The sequence below is a fragment of the Amblyomma maculatum genome, chromosome 9 (assembly GCF_055883805.1).
Source record: "Amblyomma maculatum isolate TAMU_Amacu chromosome 9, ASM5588380v1, whole genome shotgun sequence".
Taxonomy (NCBI): domain Eukaryota; kingdom Metazoa; phylum Arthropoda; class Arachnida; order Ixodida; family Ixodidae; genus Amblyomma; species Amblyomma maculatum.
Window position 1 is genome coordinate 120,624,780 of NC_139352.1, and position 24,512 is coordinate 120,649,291.

At 44.8% G+C, this 24,512-nt stretch overlaps 1 protein-coding gene and 1 long non-coding RNA gene across 2 annotated transcripts in view; both read left to right on the forward strand.

Moving 5' to 3' along the window:
- The window catches only part of LOC146180250 (uncharacterized), a 437,831-nt gene that overhangs the window by 293,627 nt on the left and 119,692 nt on the right, over nt 1-24,512 (forward strand). The window lies entirely within an intron of this gene.
- Nucleotides 1-24,512, forward strand: part of LOC146180254 (uncharacterized) — a 191,871-nt gene that overhangs the window by 137,465 nt on the left and 29,894 nt on the right. Inside the window, exons 11-13 of the mRNA XM_084579467.1 lie at nt 3,373-6,963; nt 18,223-18,668; nt 23,219-24,059. Coding sequence (XP_084435593.1) covers nt 3,373-6,963; nt 18,223-18,668; nt 23,219-24,059 — 4,878 coding nt within the window. The remainder of the gene's footprint in view (nt 1-3,372; nt 6,964-18,222; nt 18,669-23,218; nt 24,060-24,512) is intronic.

Below are 24,512 nucleotides of genomic sequence, written 5' to 3' on the forward strand. Positions count from 1 at the left end.
CACACCTCCCATTCCATGGTTGTAGTCCTGTACAACCTGGGGCTTCAAAACAGGCAGGCCGCTCTGGCGATTTTTCTTGCCGGTGTCAGTCACACTAGCTGTGTTGTGACACGTAGATAGCATATTGACAGGCTTCTTGTCCTGCCATGTCAAAGCCATGATGCATTGCGAGAAGAAGGCCTTGCACTCGCCTTTCTTTAGCTTCATCTTTTGAAGCTCTTTGGGCATGTTCTTACGGTGCACCCTAACAGTACCCACAGCGTTTGATCCTGCTTGATTTATGTGTAGAAAAAGGAGTGGTGAAGAATACCAATTGTCAACATAGATTGTGTGACCGTCCGCGAGACGATCGCCGACAAGGTTGATGACGACGGCCTCGCTACACAACATACCAATGGTAGCGGTGGTTTGCTCCGATTTTCCTGTGTAGACAGAGAAGTTCAGGCAGTAGCCACTGGCAGATTTGCAGAGCTTGTAGAATTTCACACCAAAACGGGCTCGTTTTGACGGGTTGAATTGCACGTATGCGAGACGACCACGAAATTTCATCAAACTCTCGTCCACTGCGAGACCTTCTTCTGGAGAGTAGGCGCTACTTATGACTTGATTATATAGTCCAGCACAGGTCGTAGCTTCCCTAGCTTGTCATTAGTTGCTGCAAGGTTGCACTCACAGAGGTGTAGATACCGGGAGAGTGCCCAGAAACGTTGCCTGAGCATCACCGTCGCAAAAAATGGTGTGCAGATCACACTTCTTTGTGACCAATGTGCCTGGATACAGCTCTTTCGTACCTGGCTCATTAGAACACACAGCACGAAATAAACTTTCATTTCTCCTGATGTCGTGTCATGCCATGTGGGGTCCGGCTTAGAAACCTGCTTCTGCCTTGCATAAGCGTTGCTGTGCATTGTAATCATGTCCCAAAAATCGTCTCCAAGGAGAGCATTGAACAAATCCAAAGCACTTGGGCTCTCACCTACTTTGAGTTGGATCACTCGTTTGACTCCAGGACTTTCGGTAAAAGGCAGTTTGGAGACATTATCTGAACTGTCTTTTTCCTCCCACTTCCAATCTTCACTTCTTGGCTTCTTGGACGGTGGTGGGGAGGAGAGCGGAGTGCTGTCAGATACACACGCATCACTTTCACAACTACTGCTGTTCTCACCGTCACTCGCATCATCGCCACTTTCTTGGTCCGAGGTATCTTCTGGATCATCATCACAATCACTTTCATCACTTTGGAAGACTAGCTCGAGAATTTCCTCGCTCGTGAGAACTTTCTTCCTACGCGATGCCATCCTCGACACCCAGCAAACGACTCAGCAGAGAAAGCGGGAACGCCAACTTCTTTTTCTTTTTTTTTACAACCAAGCTCAAAAATAGTGGACAAGTATGTCCATCTGGTGTTAAAAAGACAAAACAACTCAACAACAGTGTAGAAGGAAGCGCCATCTATCAGTGCATTTTAAAAACAATTTTTTTTCAGAGGCCGGCGAACCGCCGGCTTATCGCAGTTTGGCCTTGGCCGAAGCGGCCGGCAGATCGCCGGCTTCGGAAGCGAATGGGTTAATGATGTCTTTCTTGAACCTGTTACAACATATATCTCGGAATTCATATTACTTCTGATCTCAGTTGGTCCACACACAGAGTGCCTTACTAACAAAGCTAATTGCATGCTCGGTTATTTGAGACATAACTTTCACGCAGCCCCAGCAAACATCAAACTTCTTTTATACACCACACTCGTCCGCTCACAGCTTGAATACGCTTCAGCAGTCTGGGATCCTGGTACTAAACGTTTGATCGACCTACTGGAAATGACACAACACAAATCAGCTCATTTTATCCTCTCTGACTACCGGCGCACATCAAGCGTAACCACCATGAAACTTAACTCGGGCTTAACTTCACTTACATCACGACGCAAAACTGCACGTCTATGTCTTTTTCACAAAATGCTTCATCACGAATCTATTCGCCGTGAGCTGCTCGTTCCCCTTCATACATTTCACCTCGAACCGATCACATACATAAAGTAGGCATCACCATCTGCAGAACTGAAACGTTTTTGGACTCTTTTATACCTCGTACATCGTATGACTGGAACCACCTTCCTTCTTCCATTGCGGCAATTACTGATCCTGTTCTGTTTCGTTCTGCTTTAATATTGTATTATTTACTTGTAATGATTTTTTTTTCCTTTTTTGTTTTAGCGATTTGTTGCGTTTTGTTCATGTTTCACATTTTTCAGTGTTTTTATGTACTTTCCCACTCCCCTCTGTAATGCTTTGCCCTGAGGGTATAATAAATAAATAAATAAATATTAGGAGAAGGGCAATCAAGTAAATGTCGAAAACAATTCATCGAGGTAATTTTATGTCATCTACACATAGGTGACACACACATCACCCATAATTTCCTGCTAACGAAAAAAGACAAACCTGTATGTGAAATGTTGGGACGAGCTCACAGTTAATCATATTTTAATCTCATGCTCACAACTTGAAGAATACAGAAAAAAATATTTCACTGTATTTTATAACGAACATGTTCCATTAAGTTGAGGACAACTCAGAGGGCTATGGAATGAAAAATGGTAGGGGTAACATCAAGAGATAAGAAGCGGGCAGAGTAGGTCAGAGAAATGACTCAAGTTACTGACATTCTAGTGGAAATTAAGAAGAAATGGGCATGGGCAGGACATGTAGTGCGAAGAGAGGGTAACCAATGGTCGCTTAGGGTAACAAACTAGATTCCAAGGGAAGGAAAGCGTAGCAGGGGGTGGATGCAGCTACCCCCTGGATGCAGCAGGGGTGGAAAGTTAGGTGCGCGGATGAGGTTAAGGAGTTCGCAGGGGTCAAGTGGATGCAGCTAGCACAGAACCGGGTTAATTAGCGAAATATGGGAGAGGCCTTCGCCCTGCAGTGGGTATAGTCAGGCTGATGATGGTGATTATGTTCCAGTTCACCCTGCATTGCTTTTAGGTGAACAAGCACTCGTCAATATTTCTATTGTTTGTGCATTTCTGAAGAATGCCAATGTCTTAAATCAAATATAAGTATTGTGGAGATGAACCACAGACACACTCGTTGGGTCTCCACAAATATATTTGGCATGACCCGCTGAACCAGGCGGGAACGGGACAGTGAACCGCCGGCATTAAGTCCTGCTGCCATGTAGAACGAACTGTGTGTGCTTGTCAGGCGTGCTGAGGCTGTTTTCTTTTGCAGAGAGACCATGATGGCATGCCACAGTATCATAACCCTAGGCATCTTATAGATCATCTAACCTTGTGTTTGGCACATGATAGCCACTGTTGCTTATGCGCCATAAAACTCCATATAACTAACTGTTTTGTTAATTTACTTGCAGGTGGCAGTGCCTACGATGAGGAGAGCATTTTACATAAAATGTTAATGGAAATGAAGATTGCACAGCCGGTCTCTCCGTTGCACCCATCTCCACCTCGTCGTGGTGAGGAAAGCAAGGTTGATCGATTTGAGGTGGCCTTACCGGAGCTGCCTTCCAGATCCCCTTGGCTGTCTTGGTCACCGGAGTCAGTAGCCTCTTCATCTGAGCCAAAAGCCTCTTCATCTGAGCCAATGCTGGAGCCGTCTCTTTCTCCAGAACCATCCAAAGTCTTGGTACTGTCACAGGCTAGGGAAGGGTATTCAGAGCCTACTCCTCTGAAGGAGCACGTGATATTTATGGCTTCCTCTGAACCACCACAGGGCACGACAAGAATGCTGGAGCACATTGAAGAGCCAACAACACTTGCATTCACCTCTTCTGCATTAGTGCCGGAAGTGACTGCTATTGCATGTCGAGGTGAGGAAAGCAAGGCTGATCGATTTGAGGTGGCCTTATCAGAGCTGCCTTCCAAATCCCCCTGGCTGTCTTGGTCGCCAGAGTCAGTAGCCTCTTCACCTGAGCCAGGGCTGGTGCTGGAGTTGACCAAAGCCGCAGCAATGTCAGAGGCTAGGGAAGAGCATTTGGAGCCTACTCAACTGGAGGAGCGAGTGCTATTTATGGGTTCCTCTGAACTGCCACAGGACACGGCAAGAGTGCTGGAGCACGTTGAAGAGCCAATGGCACTTGCATTCACCTCTTCCTCACTGGAGCCTGGTTCGGTACCAGAAGTGACTGCTATTGCAGAGACATGTCAGCCCACACTGTTGTCAGAGGTTAGCATGCAGGAGGAACAGCTGGAGCTCGCTACTCCTTCTAGACTGCAGCTGCAGGATTCTGCAGTGAAAGATTTTGAACTCCAAGTACCTTCGATCTCCTACAAACTGCCACAAGAAACTGCAGTAATGCAAGAGCATGACGAGACAGTTATCTCTGATGCTACCACCTCTCCTCCAAAACCGGAACCAGTGGCAGAGCTGACTCCATCAGAATCACCGCAACCCATGCTGCTGTCAGAAGCTAGCATGCAGGAGGAGCTGGAACTTGCTGCATCTTCAAAGATGGAGCAGCAGACAGTGTCAGAGGTGACTCCCTTTCCAACCCAATCCCAGTCTGCATGGCTGTTGGAGCCTGCCTTAGAAGGATATCGGATGGAGCTGGAGCCTGCTTCCACCTCCATACTGGAGCCACAGAGTCTTGTAATTGAAGCTCCGAAGGAATGTGAAGTGCCTGTGGATTCCTCCAAAGTGCCACATCAAGCAGCAATAGAGCTGTACCACATTGAAGAACCAGTGGCATCTGCAGTTGCATCTACACTGGAGCCAGAGCAAGGGCCAAGGCCAGAGACGGAGGTGACTCCTCTTTCACAACCACCTTGTCTTGTAATTGAAGCTCTTGAAGGATGTCAGGTGCCTGTAAGTTCCTCCAAAGTGCTGCATCAAGCAGCAGTGGAGTTTAACCGCATTGAAGAACCAGTGGTGTCTGCAGTTGCATCTGCACTGGAGCCAGAACAAGGACCAAGGCCAGAGATGGAGGTGACTCCTCTTTCACAACCTCCTTGCCTTGTAATTGAAGCTCTGGAGGAATGTGAAAAGCCTGTGGATTCTTCCAAAGTGCCACATCAAGCACCAGTGGAGTTTAACGACACTGAAGAGCCAGTGGTGTCGGTAGTTGCATCTGCACTGGAGTCAGAACAAGGGCAAAAGCCAGAGATGGAGGTGACTCCTCTTTCACAACCGCCTTGTCTTGTAATTGAAGCTCTGGAGGAACATGAGGTGCCTGTGGATTCCTCCAAAGGGCCACATCAAGCAGCAGTGGAGTTTAACCGCATTGAAGAGCCAGTGGTGTCTGCAGTTGCATCTGCACTGGAGCCAGAGCAAGGACCAAGGCCAGAGATGGAGGTGGCTCCTCTTTCACAACCACCTTGTCTTGTAATTGAAGCTCTGGAGGAACATGAGGTGCCTGTGGATTCCTCCAAAGGGCCACATCAAGCAGCAGTGGAGTTTAACCGCATTGAAGAGCCAGTGGTGTCTGCAGTTGCATCTGCACTGGAGCCAGAGCAAGGACCAAGGCCAGAGATGGAGGTGACTCCTCTTTCACAACCTCCTTGCCTTGTAATTGAAGCTCTGGAGGAATGTGAAAAGCCTGTGGATTCTTCCAAAGTGCCACATCAAGCACCAGTGGAGTTTAACGACACTGAAGAACCAGTGGTGTCGATAGTTGCATCTGCACTGGAGTCAGAACAAGGGCAAAAGCCAGAGATGGAGGTGACTCCTCTTTCACAACCACCTTGTCTTGTAATTGAGCCTCTGGAGGAACATGAGGTGCCTGTGGATTTCTCCAAAGGGCTACATGAAGCAGCAGGGGAGTTTAACCGCATTGAAGAGCCAGTGGTGTCTGCAGTTGCATCTGCACTGGAGCCAGAGCAAGGACCAAGGCCAGAGATGGAGGTGACTCCACTTTCACAACCTCCTTGCCTTGTAATTGAAGCTCTGGTGTCTGGTAATGAGGTGTCTGTGGATTCCTCCAAAGGGCCATATCAAGCAGCAGTGGAGTTTAACCACATTGAAGAGCCAGTGGTGTCTGCAGTTGCATCTGCACTGGAGCCAGAGCAAGGACCAAGGCCAGAGATGGAGGTGACTCCACTTTCACAACCTCCTTGCCTTGTAATTGAAGCTCTGGAGGAACATGAGGTGTCTGTGGATTCCTCCAAAGGGCCATATCAAGCAGCAGTGGAGTTTAACCACATTGAAGAGCCAGTGGTGTCTGCAGTTGCATCTGCACTGGAGCCAGAGCAAGGACCAAGGCCAGAGATGGAGGTGACTCCTCTTTCACAACCTCCTTGCCTTGTAATTGAAGCTCTGGAGGAATGTGAAAAGCCTGTGGACTCCTCCAAAGGGCCACATCAAGCAGCAGTGGAGCTTAACCACATTGAAGAGCCAGTGGTGTCTGCAGTTGCATCTGCACTGGAGCCAGAGCAAGGACCAAGGCCAGACACGGAGGTGACTCCACTTTCACAACCACCTGAATCCATGACTGCATTAGAACGTAGCGTGCACGCAACTCTAGCAGGACTGCTGAAGTCTTCTTCTACTTCCTCCAAACTGGAGGAGCAAGCACTTGTTATGGAAGCTGTGAAGGAATTTGGGGTCACTTCAGCTTCCGTTGGACTGCAACAGGAAACGGCAAAGGTGATGGAGCATACTGAAGAACTGACGGCATCCACAACTATATCTGTACCAGAGACTGAGCTGCCCATATCTGTTTTGCCAGAAGCACTACTGCCAGCTTGGCCACCAGAGCTAGTTTTGCTAGGACAGGTGGCAGAGTATGCTGCTCGCTATGAACTGAAGCAACAAGATCTTGCTCAAGAGGAGCCAGCGTTGCCTCTACTGACTTCCCCTGAGTGTGTCCTATCACCTGCACAACAGTCAGCAGCACCAGGTTCATTTGAGTCGGCGCAGCAAGCTCCTGTGCTGTCATCGCATTTAGTTCTACCTCAGCTCGAGTCTGTGCTATCGCCACATCTAGAGGCCACTGTGATTGGATCGGAGTGTAAGTATTTGTAACATCTTGTACAGTCTGTTTCACAGTTCGAAGGAAATTCTGAGTGCGTAGCCTCGTGATGCGGCGAGCAGTGGAATCACGCCCCGCTAGGAAGCTCGTGCAAGCACAAACTGCACTGCCGGTTAAAGGATGCAATCTCATCACGTTATCTGCTATGACGCGTATGCGCTCCACTCGGTCGAAAAGCAGGTGCATAAGAAGGGCAGCGCATGGCTCTCGGCATACTTTTTGTGTGGGGGAACTGAGCTGGCTGAGTACAAAATCTAAGAGTGCAACATCGAACCCTTCAGTGAAATTTTTTCTATATACCGCCCTTCACAGCATACTTGTCTGCATCCTGGTGGTTCAGTGATTAGGGCGCTTAACTGCTGAAGCCAGCGGCCACTTTTTGGTGGAGCCGAAAAATGTTGGTGCACAGTATAGAACTCCAGTTGGTTGACATTGCCAGTGGCTTTCCCTTAACCTGAGTCGCTTTGGGATGCCTGTAAAGAAAATCAAACCAAACAGCATGTTTATCTTTTTCCCAACAATCTCCCCCCATTACCAAAGGAAGGAGATGACATCACATATTGTATATTAAGGAGCGCTGAGTCACCACTGCATTAATCAGTCTTACCAATTTCAAAGGTCTGTGAATAAATGTGTTATTTACCAATTCAATTGATGCGTCTATGCAGTGCAAAATACGTACTGTCATTGGGGCCGTCGCGAATATGACGAGACCAAGTCCAGACATTTGCACTTCCTCACCAGCAGCTGCATGCTGTCTTGGCAGTCAAAAGGCAGCACTTTCAGAGTTTAAACATGATTTTATAATATTCGTTCGTTTTGTTGTATCCGGTCTATACGGCTGTACAGGATTTGTTTTATCATCAAGGATTTGCTTCCTTTTCAGCGCTCAAAACACAGCACGCCCAATTTGTCTTCACCACGCTGTGTTTTTAGAACTGAACGATATCAGTGCTGCTTTATAGGAAAGGAAAAAGTAAATGAAACTTGCTTTGGAGAGCAGTTTATAGAGGAACATTACTGCCCCTGAATTCACAGGGATTGGCTCGACAAACTTATCAAGCCACCTGCTTTTTGACCGAGTGGAGTGCACCTGCACCGTACGAGACAACACGGCCAGACTCTGCCCCTCAGCCGTCAGTGCGAGCTTCCCAGCAGGGCACAATTTGAGTGCTCGGCGCATCGCAAGGCCAAGTGATCAGAATTTCCCTCTGGCTGTGAAGCAGTAAAACACGTTGTTGGGCTAGTTGGTGCATTGCATGAAGTGAAGCAGCCTGGCGGCAAAGGCATCATCTAGATTATGAATAATGTAATGCAAGGCTTCATTTGGCAGCTCGCTTCTAAAAATTTTGTAAGAACACTGGCTGATAGGAGCATAGTGCAGGGCACTATATAGACTGTAGGCTTTCAGTGTGTATTGAGACAATATTGCTTAAATATATCCTGCTGTGAGAGGACTGTTGTGATGCTGTCACAAGTAACTGTTTCGCAACACAAACTTTTACTGGTAGTTATATTACTGATGAGGCATTAAGTACCAGCATGCATTGGTTGGTTGGTTTGTGAGGTTTAACATCCTGAAGTGACTCAGGCTATGAGAGACGCCGTAGTGGAGAACTGCGGCCATTTCGACTGCCTGGGGACATGGAGATTTGCCGCTTATTGCTTCAGGAAGGAATTAATACAGAGGTGATCAGGCCTGAGAGCAGTAAGTTTGATGCTGTCGCAATTATGAGGTAATATAGCCTGTGATGCAGCAGGTAGTGCTAAGAATTTCTGGCTCCGGACAGGCCATCATTGGAAACTGACCCTGGAAATGTTTAATGCTAAACCCTAGCTAGTGAGGCTAGTTGAGCAGTGCTGTTAAACTAGAGGGTATGAAATTGGATATCATAGGGCTTATTGAGGTTAGGAGGCCAAATGAGGCATATACTGTACTGAAAAGCAAACATATACTGTGTTATTGAGGTTTACTGGAGAGATTGGAACAAGGAATAGATTTCCTTGTCTCTAAGGATATAGCTGGTTTTATAGATTAATTCTGTAGCATTGAGAGGGTGGCAGACATTGGAATTAAGCTTAATAAGCGGTATAAACGGAAGGTTGTGCAAGCATACACACCTACATGTAGTCATGATGACCAGGCAGTCGAGAGCTTCTATGAAGATATAGAATTGGCAATAGGAAAAGTAAACGCACAGTACTGTTCTGATGGGCAACTTCAATGCCAAGGTAAGCAGAAAGCAAGCTGAAGGCCAGGCAGTGGGCAACTATGGCATTGGGTTAAAGAATAGTAGGGAAGCATATTAGTTGAGTTTGCTGAATACAATAACCTACGAACCATGAATACCTTCAGCAAACAAAAGAACTGGAAGTGGATGTAGAAAAGCCCTAACGGGGAAACTAAGAATGAAATTGACTTCATACTGTGTTCTAACCCTGAAATTGTGCCGAATGTAGAGGTAAGCAAAAAGGTTCGATGCAGTAACCACAGGATGGTAAGGTCTCGAAATAATCAGAATTTGAAGAGGCAAGGAACAGATTAGTAAGGAAGAAGTCCATCAATGAATTACTGGTCAGAGGAAAAATAGAAGAATTTAAGCTCGTTGCAGAATAGATATTCAGTGCTAGCTGAGGAAGCCGGCCTTAACCTAGAAGCACTGAGCAAGAATTTCAGAGATATCATTACTGAGTGTGTGGTAAAAGTAGGCGGTAGAATAGTTAGAGAGGATACCGGTAAGCTGTCTAAGGAGATTAAATATTTGATTAAGAAACGCCAGAGTATTAAAGCTTCCAATCCAACAGACCAGATAGAATTGGCAGAGATATCAAAGCTAATGAATAAGCGCAAAGCGGCTGATATAAGGAAGGAAGGAAGGAAGGAAGGCCGGTGGCTGACATAAGGCTGATATCTAAAAAATGAGCATGCTCTAGGAAATTAGGCCTAGCCAGTAATCAGATCTGTGCACTGAGGGACAAAGCAGGCAATGTCATTACTAACATGGACAAGATAATCAAGGTAGCCAAGAAGTTCTTACAGACCTGTTCAATAGCCAAAGTAGTCAGGAAAAAAATGAAATTGGCTGTAGTGAAGAGCAATCAGACGTTCCACCAGTAACGAAGGATGGGTAAGAAAGCCTTAGATGCTATGAAAAGGGGGAAAGCAGCGGAGGAGGATTAGGTAACTACAGATTTGTTGGACTGAGGAAATATTGTGTTAGAAAAACTGTCCACACTGTATATGCAATGCCTGATGACATCAAAAGTACCAGCATCATGGAAGAATGCTAACATTATCCTAATTCACAAGAGAGATGATGCTAAGGACTTGAAAATCACAGACGTACTACGCTTAGTATCCGTTATGTACAAGATATTTACTAAGGTAATCGCTAATAGGATCGGGACAACCTTAGACTTTAATCAACCAAAGGATCAAGCAGGATTTCAGAAAGTGTACTCTACCATCAATGATATTCACACTATCAACCAAGTGATGGAAAGTGCTTGGAATATAATCAGCCCCAAAGCATTTGACTCAGTCGAAACCTCAGCAGTCATGAAGGCATTGAGAGAACAGAATGTAGGTGAGCCACATGTTAAAGTACTTGAAGATATTTAATAGGAACTGCACAGCAACCATAAGTCTTTCTCCATGAGGAAAGTGATAAAGTTCCAATTAAGAAAGGTGTTAGACATGATCTCCCCAGTGTTAATTATAGCTTGCTTAGAGGGCTTGCTTAATTATAGCTTGCTTATCTCAAAGGGTTGGAGGCAAGCACAGCTGCTTATTGCAGACTTTTCCAGTATCCCGTAACTAGTTTATCTCAATGTTTCTTTGTTGACTTTCAGCCAAGTGCAGTGGACTCTCTCTGCTCGACGACCAGTGAGCACGTTTGCCGCTATCACTGTCGCCGCACTGCCACGTTTCTTAGTCCTTTTGCGGGCACATGTCAGCCCAGTAGGGGTGTTTCCATCCACACAAACATCGGTGGTTCAGACATGCAAAAGAACAAAAATTTGGCATAATAGCCTCAGCCTTCCTAAAAAAATGCAAAAGAGCTAGCAGTGTCATGTACAGGGCAGTGATATCTGTACCAAAGTGTAATGAGGCTGGAGAATAGTATAAGCTCAAACCTTGATGGAAATGGTTAGAAAGCTCGGAAAATCATCATTAGCCTGACTGTACCCACTGCAGGGCGAAGGCCTCTCCAATTAACCCGGTCCTGTGCTAGCTGCATCCACTTGACCCCACATACATTGGAAAATAGGCAGCACAAATAATGCAATACACTATGTATAGCTTTAAGGAGGCACATGCCGAAGTACTGTGGTGCAAACAAGCAGTGATATACATTACATGTAGTGAGTGTCGGTCAGAGAATTTTGCCCTCTGTTGTTTAATATGCAGACAAGAGTAAGAAACCTATGGTACTTGGCAGGATACAAGTGAGTTGGGGAGCGTGCAGTGGTTGTACAAAGGCATGGAAAAAATATTAGAAGAGAGTAATTTTAAGTGATGGGAAATGTGTTAAGGTTCAGTTCAGTCGTTCAGTCGTGTCCAACTCTTCGTGACCCTATGGACCATATCATGCCACACTTTTCGGTCTCTTACTATCTTCCTAACATCACATAACTTCATCTGCAGCGCCTCGAGGATGCCATCTAACCATCGCATTCGCTGCCTACTCCTTCAGTGACCCTCAACCTTTCCCAACATCAAATCTTTCTCCAGTGACTCCTCTCCTCATCAGATGACCAAAGTAGCTGAGCTTTAACTTTAGAATTTGACCCTCCAATGAGCAGTCAGGGTTTATGGTCGACAATATCGACTTATTTGATCTTCTGGCAGTCCAAGAAACTCTCAAGAGTCTCCGCCAGCACCACAATTCAAACGCGTCACTTCTGCGGTCAGCCTTCTTCACAGTCCAACTCTCGCATCCATACATCACAACTGGAAAGACCATAGCACGAGTTATACGGATCTTGGTTGGCAGACTAATGTCTCTGCTCTTTACTAGGCGGTCAAGGCTAACCATGGCTCTCTTTCCCAGAAGCAGGCGTCTCCTAATTTCATGGCTGCAGTCTCCTTCCGAGGTAACCTTGGAGTCCAAGAAGAGAAGATCTGTCACAGCTTCCACTTTTTGTCCCTTGATGCTCCAGGACTTGATAGGGCAAGACGCCATGATCTTTGTCTTTTTAATGTTCAGTTTAAGCCCAAACTTCTCTTTTTGTACGCACATCAGAAGTCTCTTGAGTTCTACTTACTCAGAAGTAAATGAGTACAAATGCAGTTGCTTGTACAGAAGCACATGGGACACATTTTGGAAGGCACATTTATTGCGGTTCTAATATGATGCCAGTTTTTTACTGATACTTCCAATCTTTACGAAAAGGACAGATTATAATAGGCAGGTTAACTTTTAATGCAGCAGCATTAAAGGCTGTGTTCTTCAAAATTGTGAGCGAAAAATGGCCACTATGGCAGCTGACAGGGCACTGATTATATGGTGTGGGCGATTTGGCAGGAGCTATGATCTCGTGCTTTGCATTTCAGGTGGTTGGGTGCAGGTATCGAACCCTCTAGGACCCTTGCATTCAGAGTCACATACGCAATAGGCGTAGGCTATGAAGGCATGTTATAAGTGGTGTGGTTGGTTTGGTCAGGCTATGAGAGACCGAAAGAGGGCTTCAAAAATTTTGACCGCCGAGAGTTTTTTATCTACTGATCTTGCGCAGCACATGAGCGACTTGCTTTTCACCTCTATCAAAAAGTGACCGCGGCGGCCGGACTTTGATCTCACACCCTTGGGCACAGCAGTCGAGTGCCCTAACCACTACACCAGCGTGGCAGTGCTGGTTAAGTGGGGCTTTATGTCTATGTCGAGTGGTATTTCACATAATGTGGGGGCTTATAATTGTAGTCTAAAGAATGTGAGATAAGGCACACATAAAGGGATTAGGGAATATGCGAGTTGCAATGTGCATGTATGCAAATGAGGATTCATAAGGGGAGCTGCAGATGGAAGTCATCATTGCTGTTACGTATGTCATATACTCTAAAAGCCGAGCTTGTGTCCTCTGTTGAAGTAGCTTTAAATTCATGAATTAGAAACTATTCCTTGGCCCTTGGTGTGTTATTTGCCTTAGGAATTTATTATGAAACCACAATATAGACCAGTTTTGTTTTGCTTTTAGGGTTTAAAGTCCCATTGTGACTCAGGTAATGAGGGTCACCATAATGGAGGGCTTGTGAAATCTCTACCATCCTGGGTTCTTTAACATGCACTGACATGACATGTTAAAGGATTCCACGTTGTCAAAATTTAAAATCATAGCTGTTCTAACTGGTTTGTGGGAACAGTTCCCAGTTGATAGCAGTTGGTTGCCAGTTGAGTTCTAACTGGAACCAACTGGAACTCAACTGGTATCAACTGAACTTTTAACTGAAACTCGCCCCGCATCAACTGGGAATTGTTCTGCAAACCAGTTAGACCAGCTACAATTTTGAATTTCGACCACCTGGAGTCCTTTAACGTGGTTCCCAGTTGAGTTCAACTGGGAATTATTTTATAAACCAGTAAGACCAGCTACAATTTTCACGTGGGTCTCCAGTATGGCGTCAGTTGCTTTGGAATGTGAGAGCCTATAAGCAAAACCGACCTTTAAATCACTGCACTGTGTTGTCACAGCATTTTGCAAAGCCCTTTAAAAAACTGTTGTGATGCTGATTGATGTACTTGGTCTGCCTCAGTCCCAGAATCTTTTCACTATTGTGCTTATGCATTGTTCAAGTGAAGTAATTGATAAATTCATGTAATTTTGTGAGGAAACTTCTAACTGTTCCAGCTGTTTAAGAAACAAGCTTCCAGCTCATACCAGTTGGTTCCCATTGGTATAACAGTAGATATCTAACTGGTATCATCATCATCATGATCAGCCTGATTATACCCACTGCAGGGCGAAGGCCTCTCCCATATTTCTCCACGTAACCGGTTCTGTGCTAGCTGCATCCACTTGACCCCTGCGAACTTCTTAATCTCATCCGCCCACCTAACTTTCTGCCGCCCCCTGCTACGCTTTCCTTCCCTTGGAATCTAGCTTGTTACCCTCAGCGACCATCGGTTATCCTCTTTTCGCACTACATGTCCCGCCCATGTCCATTTCTTCTTCTTAATTTCCACTAGAATGTCGGTAACTTGAGTTATTTCTCTGACCCATTCCGCACGCTTTCTCTCTCTTAATGTTACCCCTACCATTTTTCGTTCCATAGCCCTCTGAGTTGTCCTCAACTTAAGTAGAACTCTCTTGGTTAGCCTCCACGTTTCAGCCCCATAGGTGAGTACAGGCAAGATGCAACTGTTGTATACTTTCCTCTTGAGCGATACCGGTAAGCGGCTAGTCATAATCTGCGAGTGCTTGCCAAATGCGCTTCATCCCAATCTTATTCTTCTTGTTATTTCCTTTTCATGATCCGGATCTGCGGTTACTACCTGTCCTAAGTAGACATATTCGCCTACTACTTCCAGTATTTCGCTACCTAATGTAAACTGCTGTTCCTTCCCGAGGCTGTTGAATATTACCTTAGTCTTCTGCATATTGATTTTCAAGCCTACCTTTCTACTTTTTTTGTCTAGGTCATCAATCATTATTTGCAGTTCATCCCCCGAGTTGCTTAGCAAGGCAATGTCATCAGTAAATTGCAGATTACTGAGGTATTCTCCATCTACCCTTATCCCTAACTGCTCCCATTCCAAGTCTCTGAATACTTCCTCTAAACAAGCTGTGAATAGTAGTGGGGAGATTGTGTCTCCTTGCCTAACACCTTTCTTTATGGGAATTTTGTTACTTTTTTTATGCAGAACTATGGTTGCTGTGCAGCCACTATATATATCTTCCAGCACTTTCACGTACGGCTCGTCTACCCCCTGATTTCGCAATGCCTGCATCACCGCCGAGGTTTCAACTGAGTCAAACGCTTTTTCGTTATCAATGAATGCTATGTATAAGGGCTGGTTATATTCTGAGCATTTTTCTAAAACATGATTGATGGTATGGATATGATCGATAGTAGAGTACCGCTGAAACCCTGCTTGATCCTTTGCTTGATTGCAGTCTAAGGTTGTCCTGATTCTATTAGCGATTACCTTAGTAAATACCTTATACGTAACAGACAGTAAGATGATTGGTCTGTAATTTTTAAGGTCCTTAGAGTCCCCTTTCTTGTGAATGAGGATAATGTTTGCATTCTTCCATGGTTCCGGTACTGTCGATGGCAGCAGGCACTGCGTATACAGGGTGGCCAGTTTTTCTAGCACGATATCCCCCCCGTCCTTCAGCAAATCTGTGGTTATCTGATCCTCTCCTGCTGATTTCCCCCTTTTCATAGTTTCTAGTGCTTTCTTGACCTCATCCTTCGTCACTTGTGGGACGTCTGACTGTTTTTCTCTACCGCCAATCTCATTACGGTCCTTACTACTTTGGCTACTGTAGAGATCTGTATAGAACTCCTCGGCTACTTTGACTATCTTGTCCATATTAGTGATGACATTGCCCGCCTTGTCCCTTATCGCATACTTCTGGTTTTTGCCTATGCCCAATTTCTTCTTTACCGCTTTAAGGCTTCCCCCGTTCTTTACAGCATGCTCAATTTTCTCCATGTTATACTTCCTTATATCGGCCACCTTGCGCTTATTGATTAGCTTTGATATCTTGGCCAATTCGATCTGGTCTGTTGAATTGGAAGCTTTCATACTCTGGCGTTTCTTAATCAAATCTTTCGTCTTCTTAGTCAGCTTACCGGTATCCTCTCCAACTATCCTACCGCCTACATCTACCGCACACTCAGTAATGATATCTCTGAAATTACTGTTCCTTGCCTCTAGGGTAATGTCGCCATCCTCAGTTAGAGCTGAATACCTATTCTGTAGCGAGATCCTGAACTCTTCTGCCCTCCCCCTCACCGCTAATTCGTTGATGGGTTTCTTTCTTACTAATCTGTTGCGTTCCTTCTTCAGATTTAGGCTAATTCGGGACCTCACCATCCTGTGGTCACTGCATCGCACTTTCCCGATTACCTCTACATCCTGCACAATGGCGGGGGTTGAGCACATTATGAAGTCGATTTCATTTTTAGTCTCTCCGTTAGGACTTTTCCATGTCCATTTCTGGTTCTTCCGTTTGCTGAAGAAGGTATTCATGATTCGTAAGTTATTGCGCTCTGCAAACTCCACTAGTAACTCCCCCCTGCTATTCCTAGAACCAATGCCATAGTCACCTACTGCCTTGCCTCCTGCCTGTTTTTTCCCTACCTTGGCATTGAAGTCGCCCATTAGTACAGTATACTGCGTCTTTACTTTTCGCATTGCCGATTCTACTTCTTCATAAAAGCTTTCAACTGCCTGGTCATCATAACTACATGTAGGTGCATAGGCCTGTACAACCTTCAGTTTATACCGCTTATTAAGCCTAATTACGATGCCTGCAACCCTCTCATTAATACTATAGAATTCATCTATATTACCCGCTATATACTTATTGACAAGGAAACCTACTCCTAGTTGTCGCCTCTCTGGTAAGCCTCGATAACACAGTACATGCCCATCCTTCAGTACAGTATATGCCTCATTCGGCCTCCTAACCTCACTAAGCCCTATGACATCCCAATTCATGCCCTCTAGTTCCTCTAACAGCACTGCTAAACTAGCTTCACTAGCTAGGGTTCTAGCGTTAAACGTTGCCAAGGTCAGTTTCCAATGGCAGCCTGTCCAGCGGAGCCAGGCTTTCTTAGCACCCCCTGCTGCGTCACAGGTCTGACCGCCGCCGTGGTCAGTTGTTCCGCAGCCGCTGGTGACTGAGGGCCGGGGTTTTATGGAGCTTATTATAGGAGGTTGCGGCCAATTACTGCACCAGGGTGGCCAACTCCTGTTCTGGTGAGGGAGTGCGTTGCCGGAGGTGTTCACCGGCATCAGATCGCACCCCAAACCTGTGTATGCAATTCCATCGACACGCGGAACTGGTATCAATTTGGAGTTTTTTCCTTAAACCAGTTATAAACCCATTACGATTTTCACTGATTAAAGCGGTAAATTGAAAAATGGTATATTTTTCCGTGAGCTAACTTCCACCAGTTCTTTCTATTGAAAGAAATGCAGTATGATAGCTAGGTGTCGCTACCATGGGTGCATAAACTAAAAAAAAAAAGATGATGGCAGTGGTTTAACCATAGCTAAAGGAGTATAGACACCATATGTGAATGGCATTTTTCTTTCTCTTAATGATGCACAGGACATTCCTGTTTACGGATTGCCTTGCGGTTTCCGCATATGATTGCTAAATATTTTTTAATTCAATTTTCTTTTCGCGCCAGTTTTGGCTTCAGTTTCAGCAGCCGAGAGATGGCTATGGCATCACTATCAAGTCTAGGTCATGCATGCCATAAAAAAACATACAATTGCTAACCCTTCACTTGTTGAGATTCCTAGTTCTTGAGGAAGGCTGTCTTTATCATTGCAGTGAATTCAAACGAATGATTATATTACTGTTTTTTCTTTTTCACCCATCACGTGACTTAGACCTGATTTTGACGTCGCTGCCATCGCTCCGAAACTGAAACAGATATGAAAGAACAGATTTGAATATGGATTATTCAGCAAGCATAGGCAGAAATCACATAATGATCCTTGTAGGTAATGCCTTATGCATCATTACAAGGGATAAAGCACGAACCCAAAAATGGGTATCTATAATCTTTTAAATACATGCTTTTGCACATAAAACATTGAGGCTTAGTTAAGTGCTTTGGGCTTAACTAAGCCTAACATGCTTAGGAAAGCATTGCCAATGTGTGTTCAGACATGCAGGTTTCATTTCCTAATCTGATCTGTGCTTGGTTGGACCTGATTATTGATAATTAGGCCTAATTAGGTGGCCTCCGTCATGGTCATAGTAGTCATGGTCATTCATACTAAGTTATGGTACAACTGTGTATAGCTAAGCTAGGTTGTTCCTATAGCAACACTTAGGCTGACGGAATCTCGAAATTGGCAAACTTCATCATGCTAGGCTAGCAGTGCTTTGGTATTATAAGAAGCCTCTGCTCGGTGTATGGAGCCTATGTTTTGTTTCAAACCTGAAGTAACGCCTTTGAATGCCATTGTATTGAAATGTAATATTTTCCACTGCTGACAGAGACTTTGGAAACAATATTAATGACACATTTTCTGCGCCCGATTGCAGCACAAGTGGCAGCAACTGCAGTGCCAGCCGAGCAGCATGGTCTTGAAGCCAAGCTCTCCTCCACAATGGTGGAAAAGTGTGCAGACACAGGTGGCACAGGGCAACCGCAAGAGAGAGTGGATGAGGCAACACACTCCTCAAGCAGGGAAGGGCCACCCTGTGAGGAGCGCCGGTCACAGGGGGAGCACCTGGCTGCTATGTTAAAAGAGTTGTTGGCGCTGCTGCGGGAAGGGGAGGCTTTGCAGAAACTGGTGCAAATACCGAAACTGATCATCCTGCTTGACCGTCGTATACAGAAGCTTAGTGAGGATCTCAGGGCTATATTTACCAGAGGTGCCACGGACCATGTGTGGCAGCAGGCTGCAAGTCCCTCGCGTGGCCAGCAGCAGTCACCGGGAGTGGCACCACTTGTGGTCAGTGAGCAAGCAGGACCAAGCTATAAAGAGGTGGGTGTCGACAAACAAACCTTTGTTACCTGCATTTCGAAGATTTGTGTTCAATCATGTATTGAAGGTCAAACGATGCAAAAGACGAAAACAGGAGGTCATTGAAGGACAAACGCTAACCACTAGGCTCTCCCTAACGTATTTGGTGACTGTCAACTATCCATATGTGTTGTTGAGTGCTTTTTTTGCTACTTAAGATTTTATTTTTTTTAGCTGCTGTTTCTGTGACTGGAAGGTTAAACGTTTTCTTTTTTTTTTTACTTGTCAAAGTGATACGCGCGAGTTTAGACACCTAGGAACCGTTTACTAATAGTAAACATTCCTGTCTATTTCCATTGGAATACAGCTGGCATGGGAAAGAGCATGTGCTTTTTGGATTGGTGATCGATGCCTGAGGGCTTAAGGTTCGGCACTGTTGCTGGAGGGTGAGAAGAGATGGGAAAGAGAAGTTTTGCTAATGACTTCATTTCCTATTAATTTTTATTTTCATTTCATGCTTAACTTTCTCATGGGTGCTTGCTCAGTCTTCTGCTCCCCGCAGTTTGAGGTGGGGGCTAGCCCGCCATCTTAGGTTGTACCTGTTGTAGCCTGTCATTGCAGCCGCCACTGCTTCGGTGGCGGTCGACAGCTGTTGAAACGCGCATCTTTTTCTTTGACATAGTTCACTATGTTGCCAGTGTCCTGCTTGTTGGTTCATTTTGGCAGTTACACTACTTCCATTATAGGGTCTAACACCATTTGTACTTTGACATTTTAGTATTGTGGTTTTATTGTCTCCTGTGAGATTTTGCTGTGTTTTGCCTAGCTATTCTATATGCTTCGATCTTAAGTGCTATGATTAGGGTATGCTTTTTTTCTTCGCCATGACAAATACCAGTCATGACAACACCCAGGGTGTATTCACATGGAGTAAGCTTGAGATGGTGAAACTGCCATTGTAATTTGCATGTGATACTTCTAATCATTTATTGAAGCCTAAGCCTAGTGTTGCATTATAATTTATGACTGCTTGCTCACCTTGCCTCTTCCTTGCATTAACAGTGAAGTTACTCAATGTTTTGGAATAACAGCGCGAAGGACGAGGACGAAGATCAGAAGAACACAAACACAGCGCTGACTGACAACTGATTTTATTTCCAGAAGTTGGCAAGCATATATACATGGCTTGAAGTGCGACAAAAAAACAGATAAAACAGATGCAATGCGCATGCCGAAACCAAAGCCAATTATCTCTTTTTACACATTGCCAAGAATGCAAGCTCTTTGTCCGATAACGCAAGGGAAGGAGTGCTAATGCATCGGTCCCCAAGCTCCAAAATTCTTTCGGCTTCAATAATTCCTCTTGTGGTGCGGTCTTTATTTTTCTGGTAAGATTTGCATTTATCGAAAAGAGGTTTACATTCTGTTTTACGTTGTTTAGTGCATGTGAGGCAGTGAAGAGGCAGGTTACGGTCCTTGGAATTTTTCACATCCTTTTTATGTTCTCTTAATCTTTCATTAAGGCATCGCCCCGTTTGCCCTACATAAACTTTCCCACATGACAGAGGAATCTCGTAAACTAGTTCCTCAGTACAGCCAACAAAACTGTTCTTATGTTTAGTTTTGCAAGCACGAGTTGGCTCGGTCACGGGATGACTGACGCAACTGAGCATTGACAGCTTACACGGAGCTGAGAAGGCTACTCGTACCTGAGAACGTTGTGCGATCTTTTTTAGATTATGCGACAGGGTATGAATGTACGGGATTACAACTGTCTTTTTCTGCTTGTTCAGGTCATCAGGTGGTTGGTTATTTTTGTTTTTCCGTTCCTGTCTTAGCAAGCCTTCAGCAACGGAAACCAGCATATGGATCGGGTAGCCAACGGTCGCTAATCTAGATGATTGCTGAGCGAAACTAAAGACAGTTAGGTGCTCGCAGGATTATTTTAGGGCATTCTTAAAACAAGAGGTAACTACGGCTCTTTTTACCAGCTTAGAATGAGCCGAATGAACCTGCAGTAGTGGCTTCTTAGAACGGGGTTCCAGAAAATAAAATTTTTAAGTCTAAAAACCGAATTGCCCTACCTTCTGGAAGTTCGTGAGTCAAAGTTAGTGGATTACGAAAAAATGGTGAGTGTATTAAAAACATCATGCTCGTAAAATCCAGAGCTGCTGTCTAAAACCAGTAAAAAGTCGTCTACAAATATAAAAACTTTAAAAACACTTGATCCCTCTAGACTGTCTTGCAGTTGCCGGTCATATTTAGCTAATAGTAAGTCGCTAAGAATTGGAGCTATGCATGAGCCAATACATATGCCGTCTTTTTGAAGGTAAAAATTGTCTTTCCATTTAGCAAGAGTTGAATTAAGATAAAAAGTTAAATGTTCTAAAAATCCACTAGCGTTTATTCCTGCAGAATTTTGAAAGGCCACCACTCCAAGTTCATTGATACATTCCTCCACACATTCTAACAGCTTATCTTGAGGCATAGAGTAGTACAAATCCTTGATGTCAATTGACATTGAACAAGCAGAAAAAGGCAGTTGTAATCTCGTACATTCATACCCTGCCGCATAATCTAAAAAAGATCGCACAACGTTCTCAGGTACGAGTAGCCTTCTCAGCTCCGTGTAAGCTGTCAATGCTCAGTTGCGTCAGTCATCCCGTGACCGAGCCAACTGGTGCTTGCAAAACTAAACATAAGAACAGTTTTGTTGACTGTACTGAGGAACTAGTTTACGAGATTCTTCTGTCATGTGGGAAAGTTTATGTAAGGCAAACGGGGCGATGCCTTAATGAAAGGTTAAGAGAACATAAAAAGGATGTGGAAAATTCCAAGGACCGTAACCTGCCTCTTCACTGCCTCACATGCACTAAGCAACGTAAAACAGAATGTAAACCCCTTTTCGATAAATGCAAATCAAACCAGAAAAATAAAGACTGCACCACAAGAGAAATTATTGAAGCCGAAAGAATTTTGGAGCTTGGGGACCGATGCATTAGCACTCCTTCCCTTGCGTTATCGGACAAAGAGCTTGCGTCCTTGGCAATGCGTAAAAAGAGATTTATCTGTTTTTCTGTCGTGCTTCAAGCCATGTATATATGCTTGCCAACTTCTGGAAATAAAATCAGTTGTCAGTCAGCGCTGTGTTTGTGTTCTTCTGATCTTCGTCCTCGTCCTTCGCGCTTTTTTTCCAAAATGTATTACCATCTAGCCTGTACCTCAACGCTTGTTTACTCAATGAGCTAGGGTAACAGATGTGTCAACTAAATGTAACCAAGTCTTAAGAACCTCCCAGCCCCAATGAAAGTGGGAGCTGTAACATGGCCTAGCCTGCAGTATTTTTTGTCCTAACTTACTTATTAGCAAAGACTAACCAACTAGCTGCTTAACTGTTGGCTTCAGGAATGAAATGTCAATACAGAAGATGTATATAGTGTCTAGAAAAACAGTTGACTGGAGTGTTTACAGGAAGCTACATACAGTAACCTTTTTACTGCCTCTAAAGAATAATTTGCGCATTAAGAAACTATCCGCACAACATCAATATGCTACTTCAGCAACCTGAGCCAGATCTCAAAGATTTTCTTTGCAGCGTTTTAACCAGTAAAGCTCTGCATACATTCTGAGTGAAAGAGAGACAAGTCAGCAGCTTCTTAAATAAAGTTAGGCTGTACCTGAATCGTGCCACAACTTTTGAATTGCCACTTTGTTCCTCAAGGACCGATTAGCTAACTAAAGAGTTAGAAAAGGAAATAAAAAATATACTGGAGACTAGGTCAGGTTACATTTATGTCCCGATGTCAGTGTGTGTGCATGCGGTACCACCACTAAATTTTAAAACTTTGTTCTCAGTACCTTTCTGGCTATGTTTTCTTTTGTTTCTTTGGTTGGTTTATAGGATTTAACTTTCCAAAATGACCAGTTGAGGCCATGAAGAGCCCCGTAGGTGAGGGCTCTTTCGCTTGTCGGCAAAAGACTCATTTATTGCAGAGAAAATGAGATTTAAAAATGCGATTTCTTTTTTTACAAGTCGTGACATCAAGACTGCAAGAACTTGACACAACTCATCATTCGGAGCCTATTGCTAGTGTCTTCGGGGGGTGTGTATGTGGAAAAAGCTATTCTACATTGACATCAGTACATTTTGCATGTGAAAAAAAAAGTTTTTCTTTAGCTGATCGGAAGATGTTCATTAAAGTACAGTCTCTTTGTAGTTAGGTAGTAATCCATAAACACTCTGTGTCCATTTAGGTTATGATATTGGACAAATTCTTCCAGTGCTGAAGGGTCGTGAATGTTTCAGCTAAATGTATCAAGAACCCAACAATATTCTCAGATGCCCTGAAGACTGGCACTGCAATCGTGCTTTAAGAAGCTAATCCATCTGGAACCAGCTGTTGGAGTGTTTCTGAGCACAGTTTGGCACTTAGCAAACTGTTTATCCCAACAGCACAGCGTAGCACTAAGGCTTTGTGTTCACCACCATTAAATTTTATATGACTTTATTTTCATTTTTCGGCCTCAAGACTTGATAGTTATAGGAGTTAACCTGGTCTTTCATTTTTCAGCACTTGCATGCCGAAAGGCACAGTGGAGAGCCGTTGGTGCCAGTGATGAAGAGACCTCATGAGAGGAGCGAGGGTGGCTCTTCTGGAAGGCTGGAAGGGGAAGAAGGACCTTACAAAAAATGGATCAAGCTAGATTTTGTATCTTCGACTTCCCAGCGTCCATGCAGCGTGCCAGGGAGTGAGAGCAGGGAACCATCGGCCACTGCACCATCATCCTCCCGGCAGAGCACCGATGGCCGCCCGTCTGGACTAGAAGAGAGACCGGAAAGCACGGAGACAGAACGTGCATACGCTTATTTCTTGAACAGTCCTGACCATGCCCATGTGTGTGCAATAGCATCGTCCGAAATACCAGTTTGTAAAGAAGTGAAAGTGCTTGTGGATCGGCTCAAAGCATTGTCCGCAGCATCTCAAGTTGGGTCTCCCCGTCTGGTGTTTTTGATACCGGATGTGAACTGCGATGTGCTCTTGTACGCCATCCTCATCTTGCTGGAGCGATGCGCGACAAACCCCATGTTGGGTTTCTGTCAGGGGAAAAAGGAGGCGCCATTGTTCACGAAGACTGAAGAGTCGCTGGTAGCTGCCCTGTCGTGTGGTGCACCATCTGGGCAGGCGGCACTGCTGTGTGCCCTGCAAGCTCGCTACTGGAGCAGCTGGCAGCCCAAGAGGCTGCTGGCACAGGGTGCATTCGTGCGAGTTATGTTTGCGCTGTGCCGTGACCTTGGTGAGCCTGCAGTCGCTCACAACATCATCTGGAAGCTCATGCGCTCGGACCGGGCTTCATTTCTGGTGGCCTCAGCTGTGGGCGCCTGGCCAAGCCTGCTCACCAAGCTACCACCAGGTAAGGAAACGGCACCCCATGTCCGAGGCAGTCACTGCGCCAACCAGGATGGCCAAGGTATAGGCAGTGGGGATGGTCACATGGATCCCTCAGAGTGAAGTAGGTTTTTAATAAGGGAGTATATAATCAATGGCATCCACCCAAGTGCAGCCCTACAAAGGAAAGCTCTGCACATTTTTTAGAAACTTTGCAGCTGAATAAAAATTTGTTCCCGCAACATAGATGGAGGGATATCCACTTCAGAGTGCTTGATTCATGACACCATTCAGTAAACTGGGCCCCTTTACTCTCTGAGCATTAAGCATCAAACTTTCAGATTCTTTTTCACTGCCAGGTTTTGCGGCATGGTTCCCACTTTCTGCAACACATATAAGCTATGCTGATGACAGATGAAAGCAAATTTTTTTTTTTTGCAATATGCATGCTTTTTTTTATAGCTGTGTGTTTTATAGC